At 66.6% G+C, this 10,967-nt stretch overlaps 4 protein-coding genes across 4 annotated transcripts, besides 4 other annotated features; all 4 read left to right on the top strand.

Annotated features, from left to right (window-relative positions):
• Positions 1-592: 592 nt before the first annotated feature.
• On the top strand, positions 593-4,870 carry Tco025E_07052 (uncharacterized protein; the record flags this gene model as incomplete). Its single annotated transcript, XM_029373919.1, has 1 exon — positions 593-4,870. One exon carries the CDS (start codon positions 593-595, stop codon positions 4,868-4,870), a length of 4,278 nt encoding a protein of 1,425 aa, XP_029225997.1.
• Positions 4,871-5,285: 415 nt separating this feature from the next.
• Positions 5,286-5,335: a microsatellite.
• A 4-nt stretch (positions 5,336-5,339) lies between these two features.
• Positions 5,340-7,028, top strand: Tco025E_07051 (uncharacterized protein; the record flags this gene model as incomplete). Its single annotated transcript, XM_029373918.1, has 1 exon — positions 5,340-7,028. The coding sequence occupies one exon, from the start codon at positions 5,340-5,342 to the stop codon at positions 7,026-7,028; it is 1,689 nt and encodes a 562-aa protein (XP_029225996.1).
• Positions 7,029-7,332: 304 nt separating this feature from the next.
• On the top strand, positions 7,333-9,663 carry Tco025E_07050 (putative aminopeptidase, putative,metallo-peptidase, Clan MG, Family M24; the record flags this gene model as incomplete). The annotated part of the gene is made up of 1 exon (XM_029373917.1): positions 7,333-9,663. One exon carries the CDS (start codon positions 7,333-7,335, stop codon positions 9,661-9,663), a length of 2,331 nt encoding a protein of 776 aa, XP_029225995.1.
• A 9-nt stretch (positions 9,664-9,672) lies between these two features.
• Positions 9,673-9,706: a microsatellite.
• Positions 9,707-9,928: 222 nt separating this feature from the next.
• Positions 9,929-9,955: a microsatellite.
• A 403-nt stretch (positions 9,956-10,358) lies between these two features.
• On the top strand, positions 10,359-10,691 carry Tco025E_07049 (ribosomal protein S25; the record flags this gene model as incomplete). Its single annotated transcript, XM_029373916.1, has 1 exon — positions 10,359-10,691. The coding sequence occupies one exon, from the start codon at positions 10,359-10,361 to the stop codon at positions 10,689-10,691; it is 333 nt and encodes a 110-aa protein (XP_029225994.1).
• A 71-nt stretch (positions 10,692-10,762) lies between these two features.
• Positions 10,763-10,811: a sequence feature (A-rich).
• Positions 10,812-10,967: the final 156 nt, after the last annotated feature.

The raw sequence follows: 10,967 nt of genomic DNA, 5'->3' as shown, positions 1-10,967 counted from the left end.
CGCACTCCTGCTGCACTGCGCTGAGGGAAGTGGGGCCGGCGTTGGGCGATTTGTGTGGTGGGGCCTGCGACGGGAACTGCGCTGCGGGGATGTGCGTTGCGTGTCGCCGCTGTCGAGTGGTTGAAAAAAAAATGGGGGGTGGGGGAAGGCGGCGCGTGACTTGTGTTTGTGGGTTTTTGTTTTTGTGTGTTTTGACTGCCGCGGGGCGGCGCCCCCAAGCAGCGGGCCCTCGACGTGCGTTGGTGCGTGGGCGGCGCGGCAGTCGAGTTTAATTATTTATCGTGTTTTGCGTCTCACTCTCGCACTGTCGTGTCAGGCCGTGGGCTTCACCTGCATTTCCCTTTCAAACTTTTTTTTTTTAATGCTTTCGCGTGGTCCTCTTGGCGCCTCCGCGCAGCCTTCTGCTGGCGCCTCCCATGCGTGAGGCGCAGGAGAGGCCGGAGCGAGGGAATTCTGCGGCGTAGGATCCGAGGAGGAGGAGAGAGGTAGAGAAGGAGAGAGAAACGGGGCTGCGCGTTCGGGGCGGGGCGCTGGGTCGGTGTGGGAGAGGCGGGAAGACGCGTGGGGGAAGAGGGCAATTTGTAGCACACGCATGAGAAATGTCTCCGCGCGGTACTGCGGCGTCGGCGTCGGCGTCGGCAACGGGGGCATCGCCGCCGTGAAGGGGAACACGGGCGGGTGCTGCTCCACTGCCGTCCTGCAGGAGATGCGGCGTCGCTTGCGGCACCACAAGGGGCTGAGCTCCACGCGAAAGGAGTTGCTGTTGCGTGAGTGCCACTACTTTGCGGTGAGGGAGCGGGGCGGCGCCGCTGCACCGCCGCTTCCTGCGGCGAGTTCAACGGTGACGCGGCACGGCACCCGTGGGGGTGGTGCGCCCGACGGCCGCCGCACGAATTCCCTGCACCGTGTGCTGCGGCGCATGGCGGAGTTCATGGCCTCCACCGGGGGGTGCGGTGAGTCGCTTGTCCCGCTGCAGAGCGGCTACGGCGGGCTGGCGCCGGCAGCCGGGCTGCGGCGGAGTGAGCTGGCGATGCGCTACGCGGAGGCCGCCTTTGCCGCCTCCAGCGACCGGACAGCGTCCATCGTGGCTCTCGCGTTTGGTAGCCACCCCCGCCGCGGTGAGGGGGCCGCGGCTCCTTCCGCGCCCGATGACGGTGCCGCCGCCGCCGCCGACGACGACGACGACGACGACGAAGACAATCGCCACAATGACGCGGCGGCGGCGCCGTTGACGTCGCTGGAGGCGGTGGCGCTGCTGCGGTGGTGCGCGTGGCACTTGCGAACCGCCTTGAACGGCCTGCAGACGGACGGCCCCGTGCCGCCGGACTGCATGCAGCTGGCGGTGGCTCTGATGGCGCGGCTCCTTTGCCTGATAGTGGAGCGTGGGCTACGCGGCGGCGCCGTGGAGACAGTTGCGGAGGAACTGGAGCTGAGCGACGTGGGGTATGCGGTGGCGCAGCAGGTGTTGGCGGTGCTGTCTGCGGGCGCGCCTCTTCTGCCGCGTGGCCGCGTTCCGTCTCCCACGCCGGAGCTCTCCGACGAGGCCGAGGACGGCGGTGACAGCCATCGTCCGTTGCCCGGGGCCGGGGCTCGGGCGGGGGATGAGAGTGGCAGCTGCGGCGATCCTGCGACGACGGGAAGTGCGCCACGTGGTGCCGCGGATGCCGGCTGGCGTGGCCTCTTGCGCATCTCGGCGGAAGTGCAACAGGCCCTGCTCTGCAGCCAGCGCGAGCGGTGGGAGCGGGCGCTGGAGTTGCTGCTGCGCACGCAGCGCTGGAATGAATGGCTCGACGCAACCTGCGATGCGCCTCCGCCCGAGGACGACGCACGCACGGAAGAGACAGGGACGCTTGGGACAGAGGAGCTGCGGCTTCTCTTGGGCGCCCCGCGACCTGTACTGCAAACCCTGAATTACGTGCTTGCGCAGCACGGCCAGTGGGCTGCGTGCAGGCAGATTTGGAAGGCGACGGCGGGCCGGCGGCCGCAAGCGGCATCGCCTTCGCCGTTTGCGGCGCTGCATCACCCGTTCAACGTGGATAACATCATCACTGCGCTGGCGTTTGTCAATGCGAGGCCATCGATGCTGTCGGCCGCCGCGGCGGAGGAGGGAACGAGCGACGCCCCGGAGCTTCCGGCGAAGCTGCTGCGGCTGCTGCTGCACTTGGGTGTGGTACCCCACCGCGCCCTTTCCGCGGCGGAGTTTGCCGCCCTGCTGCGGCAGTCGTTTGGCCTCCCGCTCGGCTGCGGCTCGGTGGAGGGGATTTTGTCGCCGTCGCTTGTCTGGCGCCGGGCGGCGGCGCACCCGCACCGGGTCCGCGCGACGCTGTGCCTCCTCTGCTTTCAGGTCGTCGTCAAGAGCGGCCTCGCGCACACGCTGGCGGTGGAGGACCTCTACGCCGTGACCAGCACGCTGCGCCGGTGCCTGCAGGGGCAGACGCGGCGTGCCGCCGCCTGCGAGGCGGGAGGCAGCGGGGAGGAGGAGTCGGAGGAGGCGGAGGAGGAGGGCGCGTTGGGGCTGTTGCCGGCGACGTTCGCCGCCGCCACCCGCCGCACGGCGATGACGTCGGCGGAGGCGCACATTTGCGCCATCACGGAGGTGTTTCTCGCGCGCCGACGGGAACTGCTCCCCGCCCGGCTGGAGCCGGAGCCTCGCGGAGAGGCCGGCAGGAGAGCAATACGCACGGAGCCGCAGCCACACCCCCCTGCGCCTCCCACCACCGTCGACAAGGAGAGGAGGCTGCACAGCGGCGCGAGCAGAAGCAGCACGGTCATGTTTTCACTTCTCTCACGGGAGCTCATGACACTTCTTGCGATGACGCCTTACGGAAACGCGGTCGGAAGGACATGGCAGGCGGCGCTGTGCGCTATCGCCAGTGAAATTGAGCGGGATGGCCTGGACTCCCACTCCGCAAGTGCCGTGGAGGGCCTTGCCAACGCAATGGCAAAAAAGGTACTGGAGCCTGGTGGGACGCACCTGCTTGAGCCGCTTCTGCGTCTTGCACCGTATGCGTCACCGTTCACCGTAAGCGCGATCATACAAAGCCCAGTGGGAGGCCTACTCACGTGGGAGCAGTCACTGCGGCTGCTTCCGTGCACGCCATGGGCCTCAAACGTGCAGCGTCGCCTATTGCGTCGCGTTGTGCAGGAGCGCGACGTCAGCGAGTTACCCCAAGTGCAAAGTCTGATGCAGACCGTCACACTTTCACCGCGGCTACTGCATGCCTGCCCGGCACTCGCCACAGATATGCGTATGCTAACAATCCTCGCCGAGAGAAGCTGGTGCCGGGCGCTGGAGGTGTATGCGCGTTCGGAGTCGCGGGTACAGTGGGCCTGTGCGCCCCACGTGATGCGGCTAGCAATTTTGGCGGACGTATGGCACTCCCCACGCGGCGCTGACCGCGAGGCGCTTCGGCCTCTGTTGAGGGTGGCGGTTCGGGCGATTGGCGGGGAGCGTGTCGCGGAGGATGTGCTACGCGCCAGCCTGCAGCGTGGGATGTGGGCCACCGGCATCGCCTTTCACCAGTTTCTGCACACCGAGCAGCCAGAGCTGCTGCGGCGGAACCGCAGGATGGAGGCGTACGGGGCCCAGCTCTGCAAGGGGCTCCTGTCGCATTCTGCCCTGGCCGGCACCATAGCGGAGGTGCTCAAGTGGGCGCGGGCGGCGAACTGGGCGGCGGCGACTGCGGCGTTCATTCGCTACGCGGCGGAGGGCAACCCGGCGTCCGAGCCACCGCCACGGCAGGGATCGCGGGCGGCCCCGCCGCGCTGGGAGGAGGCCCTGTTCCCCGCGAGTGTCCCGTCGCAGTTGTCGCACGTGGCACACACCGTGCGCTACAGCATGTTCTGCACCCCGGGCAGGTGGCGGCAGGCGCTGGCGTGGTTTCCCCCCCGCACGTTGCCGTTGCCACTACACCACAGCCTTCAGCTGCAGTTGCGCACGGGCGCCGCGGTGGACTCCGCCGTGTACGCGGCTGTCGGAGAAGCGACCGACGTGCCCGATGCACACGGGGAGCGCGCGAGGGACGAGACGACGCCTCGCCCGCTTCCGTCGCCGTTGTCTATGTCTTTGGTGCAGATCGCGCTGCAGGAGAAGCTCCACCGCACAGCGACTCCCAGCTATAGTGCCTCTGTCGAATCCGTCGAGCAAACCTTGCGGCTGCTGCAAAAGCGAGGTCAGTGGGAGCAGGCAATGGTGGTGTGTGAACACGCCCTTGCTAACCGCTGCTTTCCACACTCCGCCAGCGCGATTCTGCTGTCTGCGTGTAGCTCGTCGTGGGAAGTGTCGCTGAGTTGTTTTGCGCACCTGACGGGGCGCATGCGGCCGGATGCAGTCACGGCGGCCCTGGCCCTCAAGGCGTGCGTGCAAGGTCAACAGTGGGTGCTCGCCCTGCGAATTCTTCGTCAGAGCGCGCTCACCTCCGCCGCGCCCTCCCCGCGGGTGGTGGATTATGCCGTGAGGGCGGCTCTCCTCTCCGGGGCGTGGCCAGCCGCTCTGCGCGTCGTGCGGCAGTACCAGCGCACAAGCAGCCCTTTGCTGGCGAACACCGTCATGCTGGTGTACGTGCAGTCCGAGTGCTGGAGTGACGCGGTGGAGTACTTCTACGAGTGCGTGAAGCGCGGCCTGTGCCCCGTGGACGAGTCGCTGGCGCTGGCCATCACGGCGAGTCGGGCGGTGTCGGCGGAGTACAGTGACGCCGCCCGCGTCGTCGGGGTCATCGCGTCCGCGCTGGAGGACTTCTGCCACGTCCACGGTGTGGTGCTGCAGCACGTGCTCGTGGTGTACCGCGGGATGTCGCGCGGGCCCGTCATCTGCCCGGACCCCGACGTCTCCCTCGTCTCCCTCGCCCACGCCCCCCCGCTGCTGCCGTGAGCTGCGGCGGCGCGCACCCGCCCCGGCGCCCAAGCAGCGTGCGTGCTGCACGCACGAAGGAAGAGGCGACATACATGCGCCTCTCCCCCCTTTCTCCCCCTTCCCCACTCCGCCGCCGCCGCGTCTCTGGCTGATGCGTTTTGCCCTTCTCCCCCTTTCGCGGTTGTTTCTTGTGGAATGCGCTGCGGCGCGGCTCCTGCACTTGTCCGCTTTTTTTTTTTTGCCCCGCAGCTGCCTGCGTAGGGCCGCGCGCGTGTTCTGCGGATTTTGGTGGGCGACGGCCGAAGGGTTCCTGCGAGAGCTTCCGCAGCGACAGGAAGGCGAAGACGGGAGAGGGGGAATATTAAAAAACAAAAAAAACACACAAAAAAGCGCAGGGTGTGTGGGGGCACACGGCAGCAGGCAACACCGAAGGGAAAAGAAGGGAGAAAAAAGTAAAAAAAAACGACGAAGAGGCAGAAGAAGCGACATGTCGCAGACGCGGACGTTTGTTTTCGTGACGAATATTCCCGACTTCTTGTTGGAGCCGCTCTCCGCTGCCGGCCCGAGCGGGACAACCCGCGCGCGTGCAAATCGTGACCCGCGCTACGAGCGGCTGCGTGCTCTGCTGGCGGCGAACACGTCCGGCGTGATGCTCGTCATGCATCTCGAGACCCGCGGCTACGCACTCGCTCTGTACGCCTCGGAGCAGGAGGCCCTCGCGGCATGCAAGACAACCATCACTCCGGAGCAGCCCGGCCACAAGCACCCGCCGCTGCTCCTGCGCATCCTTCGGCGGGAGCGGCCGCTGCCGTCGGAGGCGGTGTACACCCCAACGCTCGCCGTGGAGGGTGACGTCGTGGAGAAGGCGGAACTGGCGGATACGCGCGGTCTGGAGTTGGTGTACCGCGGCCGCGCGGTCGCCAAGTGGTGTCCGCACACCGTGGCGCAGGAGGATTGCCCCTTTGGCACCGCCTGCTACCGCATTCACAGACGCGCCTACCAGAAGACGGTGCTTAAGCGGGCCCGCGTGGAGGAGGCACTGAGTCAGATGGCGCCGGAGGAGAGGGCGTTGGTAGACCGCATCACATGCAGCACACGCTGCGCCGAGGAGAACGTCGTTCCACCGGGGATGGGGATGGAATTCTCGCTGCACGTGCCCCTCACCCGCGACGAGGCCGAGGCCCTTGTGGGTGGCGCGACTGGTGTGCCTCCGCCCGCGGCCGTGCTCTCGCGGGTGGAGGCCGCCTGCGCCGGACATGCGGGGCCGTACTTTGTGAAGTTCGGCTTTCCCGGCGGGGCGCCGTGGGACTGGAGCTTGCACGACGAGGCGGAGGGTCTGCCGCAGCTGCGGCGACGTGTCCCTTTCCCGGCCAATGGCGCCCCCACGCCACTCGAGCGCGACATCTTTTGCCAAAAGTTACTGTACCACTTGAATCAAATGAACTGCTTTGACACCCCCGCCGCCGCCCTTCGTGCACTTGCGCAGAGCCCAAAGGTGCGGGAGGCACTGCGGTGCCAACTGAAGACTGCCGCAGGGCACGAGGGCGAAGCGGAGGAGGCGGGAGGGGGCGACGCGGCAGCGCTGGAGCTTTGCGTGCGCCCCTGGATTTTTCTGCCCACCGCCGGCGTGGAGGTGGATGTGCTTTTGGAAGAGGGGGGCGAGCGGGTGCGCGGGGTCGTGCAGCGCCACGGTTCGCTGCGCCTCATGACATGCTTCTCATTCCTGCAAAAACACGAGATGGACTTTTCACGCTACGCCGTCCTCGGCAGCGGCCACGACGTCGACGCGGAGGCCGCCTTGGAGGCGGAGATGCGGCGTGTGGAGGCGGTTGTGAAGCGCGGCGTGGAAGGGCTGCGGCAGCATCTGCGGCAGCGCATGTCTCGCGAGGGGGACCTTCCGGCGCACGCCGCGTGGTGCTTCCGCCTCGCCGTGACCCCGACGGCGGCGGCGCCGTCACGGATGGCGGCCTGCGAGGACGCCGCAGCGATGCGGTGTGCGGTGCTCTCGATGAGGCCGTACCGGGCGGCGCTGGAGGAGTTCGCCGCGCTGCATGCCGCCCCCGCGCGGGGCGAGGCCGGGGGCGGCGGGGTCACGGACGTGGCGTGGAACACGAGGCGCCACACGTACGTTGCCCTCTTCCCCCGCGAGCTGCTGGCGCGGCTGAGGGCGTCGTAGCCGCAGCGGCACCCCCGCCGACGCCGCGTCCGACGGCAAACCCCCGGGGCTGTTTTCTTACGCCGACTTCCCGAAGAACCCGTTAAGTTGACATTTTTCTTTTGTTGGGTGCGCGCGCCCTCTCTCTCTTTTTTTTTTTCTTTTGCTGCCTGCGCCTGCCTTGCCCCGTCCTCTCTCCACGCCAGTGTTGTGTGCCCTTTTCGCCCCGACCCCCTCCCCTCCGCAACCCCCCTTCTGCCGCAGCACCTCGAGCGAAGGCGAGAGCACCTCCCACCCACCACACACACACACGCGCGCGGTCACCATGTCGCCGAAGAAGCGCCCGCGCAGCGGCCCAACGGCGAAGGCGCCGGCGGCGCAGGAGTCAGACGCGGGGCACGTGGCCACCGCCACCACGGGGAGCAGCTATGGCCGTGGCTCAGCATCGTCTCGGCCCGCGGCGTCCGCCGGCACGACGCGCGGCGAGAAGAACGTGAAGGCGCGCGGCACTGCAGAGCTGCGGCAGAAACTTCCCTCTGACCTTGAGGGTCTCGTGCTGCGCTCCACGGTGATTGCGCCCGACGTCGTCGGCGTCCGTTGCATGGCTGTCCGTCCAGGCGAGAAGGAGCTGATTGTGGTGCGCGAGAACGGCTCCATTGTTCTGTACGGCATCGATAGTTTTCAAAACGTGCCACACTTTGAACGCATCCGCCACACCGGCGGCCGCGCGAATCGCACCATCACACGTGTCCGTTACTTGCCATGCGGCCGCGCGCTGTTTCTCGCCTCGTACCTTTCCGGCCAACTGGTGGTGTACTGCGGAGAGACGCTCTCCCCGCTGCACGTGCACCAGCGCACGGGCGGAGCCATCTGGGACTTCTGCCTTGTCGGGGCGCACATCTACGCCGCCATGGCGGACGGCTCCTGGCAGCAGCTGCGGGTAGAAGAGGCGGGGAGGGCCGCGCCTGCCCTGACGCTGCGGCGCATCATTCCGAAGGTGCCAGGCGCCGATCGCGCCTTGAGCGTCTGCGGCTCGGAGCAGTGGAGCATCGCCGCAGGCACCGACGACGCGGGGAACGTCGTGGCATGGCGGCTGCCGCGCGAGGAAGCCCAGGAAGAGCGCGGCACCACCGCCACTGCGGCGGGCCCCCGAGCGGGGAAGGAGGGCGCAGCTAGCAACTCGTCTGGGGCCCGGCCAATGAGCCTCAGCGATCATGAGGCACTCTGGACCGGCCGACTGCCGAAAGGCATGGGGCTCTGTTGCGCCGTCGGCAGCGGCGCAGGTGGCGGCGCGGCCCCGGTGGTGGCGGTTGGGACGTCGATGGGAGACATCGTCCTCTTCGACGCGCAGCACGGGCACGTGTTGAAAACCTTCACACACCACAAGGGGCCCGTCAGCACGCTGGTGAGCAGCGGGGCGGTGTTGTACGCCTCCGGCTGGCACGAGTCCCTGCGCTCCTACCGTGCCGGCGCCGACGGCGAGTGGTTTCCGGCGGAGGTCAAGCGGCGCACCCACTACCACGAGGCGAGTGAGCTGCTCGTGCTGCAGCAGCAGCAACTCATCCTCTCGGCCGCGCGGGATGGCACCGTCATGTACGCCCCGGTTGACTCCGTCTTTACCTCACCCGCCATGTACCTCCCCGTGACGACGCAGCAGTTTGCCTTTGCCAAGGCAAAGAACGTCCTTCTGCAGACGCGGCATGGGCGTATTGAGGCTTTTCGCACCGACGCGGGGCTGCGTCACTGGACGCCGCTCTTCGCGTACAAGGTCCACGGCAAATTTCACATTCAGGGGCTCTGGTGTGACGAGCAGCTGCGGTACATGCTCTTCGCCACGGATGAGCGGGCGGCGCTGCTGCGTGTGCGTTGGCGGGATGGGGCGGAGGACGCCCTCTCGCTGCGCCGCATTGAGGAGGTGGTCGCGCTGCCTGTCGGACGCGGAGTGCTGGACTGCTGCTTCGTGCAGCACGGCGCCGGGGACGGCGACGGCGGAGCCGCTGCAACCGCCGCGAGCTGCTACATGCTACTAGACGACACGCTTGTGCACATCACCCTGGCGGAGGGGTACCCCGTCGTGGCGACGGCGATGCAGACATCCGACGCCGAGCCGGTTTGCGGCATCCGCCCGACGCGCCTCTTGGTTGGCGCGGCGCAGGAGCGTAGCAGCCTCATCGTGTGCGGTAGGCGGGGTCGTCTCACCTGCGGCACCGCGCCGGATGGCACCCCCGACCCCAGTAGTTTTGTTTGGAGCCGGGAGTCCACGCGCATGGCGGCCTCGGTGCCGGCGCTGCAGCACCACGCCTCGCCAACGTGTGTGGCCCTCACAGACAACGCGCGGTACGTGGCGGGCATTGAAACCGCAGCACCGTCTCTGCTGCCCCCCACGCTGCCGCACGATGTGAGGTTTATTGCCCGGCTTCCACCGCTAGCCGGTGGTCTGGCAGGTGCAACGCGCGGCGCCGTTCGGTTTCTCGCCTGCTTTTCCCGCGGCCTGCTGTACGTGACGGAGAGCTCGTGGCACATGCAGCAGCGCTGCACGGTGGAGGCCGCCTTCGTCCTGAAGGGAGACGCGCGGGTGCTGGTGCTGGTGCGCAACCTCGAGGGGACGCTGGAGGCCCTCCCAATGTGCTGGAAGGTGCGGCGCTTCGGCAACTAGGCCCCCGCGGCACGCACGCACGCACGCACGCACGCACGCACGCGCAACTGTAGGCAGGCGGGCGGAGGAGCAAAGATGCGTCGGTTGTGTGTTCTCTCGTCTCCGTTTCTATTTTTCCCGCTGGGCGCGCGTGGTTGTGGGCTTAAGGCGGGGCACAATGCGGTGGCAGATGTGAGGTGCTCGCAGCGAGTAACAAGAAAAAGAAAAAAGGAAAAGCAACAACAACAAAAAAAAGGAAGAGAAACGAAAAGAAAGGAGGAAAGAAACAGAAATACATACATACATATAAACAGAGGTCAAATAAAGTCGTTTAACCCGGGGTATGTTGGCACGACACTTGCGTGTGTGTGCGTGCGTTTCCGCCGGCGTCGCCGTTGCTGCTGGCGCGGGGCCGAGGAGTGGAGGAGGGGAGGCGGCAGATAAGTGGGAGCGCGGAGGTAACGAAAGGAATGGCGGAGGCCACAACCGTGAAAAAAGGGGGGCGGAGAGAAACTCTCCGTGGCGCGCGTCTCTTCTTCCCGTGCGTGCGTGCGTGCGCCTCTCTCTCTCTCTTTCTGGGTGCCGGCGAGCATCTCCCGTTTTTTTTTCTGTGTTCTTTTCTCTTCCCTTCTCCTTTCCGTTTGCGTCCCCGCAGTTCCGCGCGCTTTGCGTTGTGAGTCGCCGACAACAGCAGGAAAAAAGCCAGCCGTCGCAGGATGCCGCCGAAGAAGGGAGCGAAGGACAACAAGCAGGCGCCCAAGAAGGGCAAGCTGCAGAACATGAACAAGGGCGCCAAGAAGGCCACGAAGAAGTGGTCGAAGGGGCGCACGCGTGAGGCGCTGCAGAACGCCGTCGTCTTCGACAAGGAGACGATGGACAAGCTCGTCAACGAGGTTCCCAAGTACAAGGTGATCACGCCGTCCATCATCAGCGACCGCCTGAAGATCTCCGTCGCCCTCGCCGCCAAGGGCCTGCAGCACCTCTGCAAGGAGAAGCAGATCAAGCTGGTCTCGTGCAGCAGCAAGTTCCGCCTCTACAGCCGTGTCTAGGCGGGGTGGCGCCGCCGCGCTTGGGGGAGGAGGAGCGGGAGGGGGGCGCCTGCGCGGAGCCGTGCGGATAATTATTTTTCATTTTTAGTTTATTTATTCATTTTTCTTTTTCTTTTCCTTCGGGGGTGGGGCGGCGGCAATGCGCGTGGAGGTCGCGGTTGCCTGGGGGACGTCGCGCGGGCGTTGTCCGCCGCCTCGCCTCCACCGCACCCGCAACCCCGTTGGGTGCGGAGAAGGAAAGAAAAAAAGATAAAAAAGACAACCAAACAACAAAAA

Source organism: Trypanosoma conorhini, assembly GCF_003719485.1.
Source record: "Trypanosoma conorhini strain 025E chromosome Unknown Tco_14.4_contig_00516, whole genome shotgun sequence".
NCBI classification, from domain to species: Eukaryota; Euglenozoa; class Kinetoplastea; order Trypanosomatida; family Trypanosomatidae; genus Trypanosoma; species Trypanosoma conorhini.
This window is presented reverse-complemented; position numbering and strand designations above follow the sequence as displayed.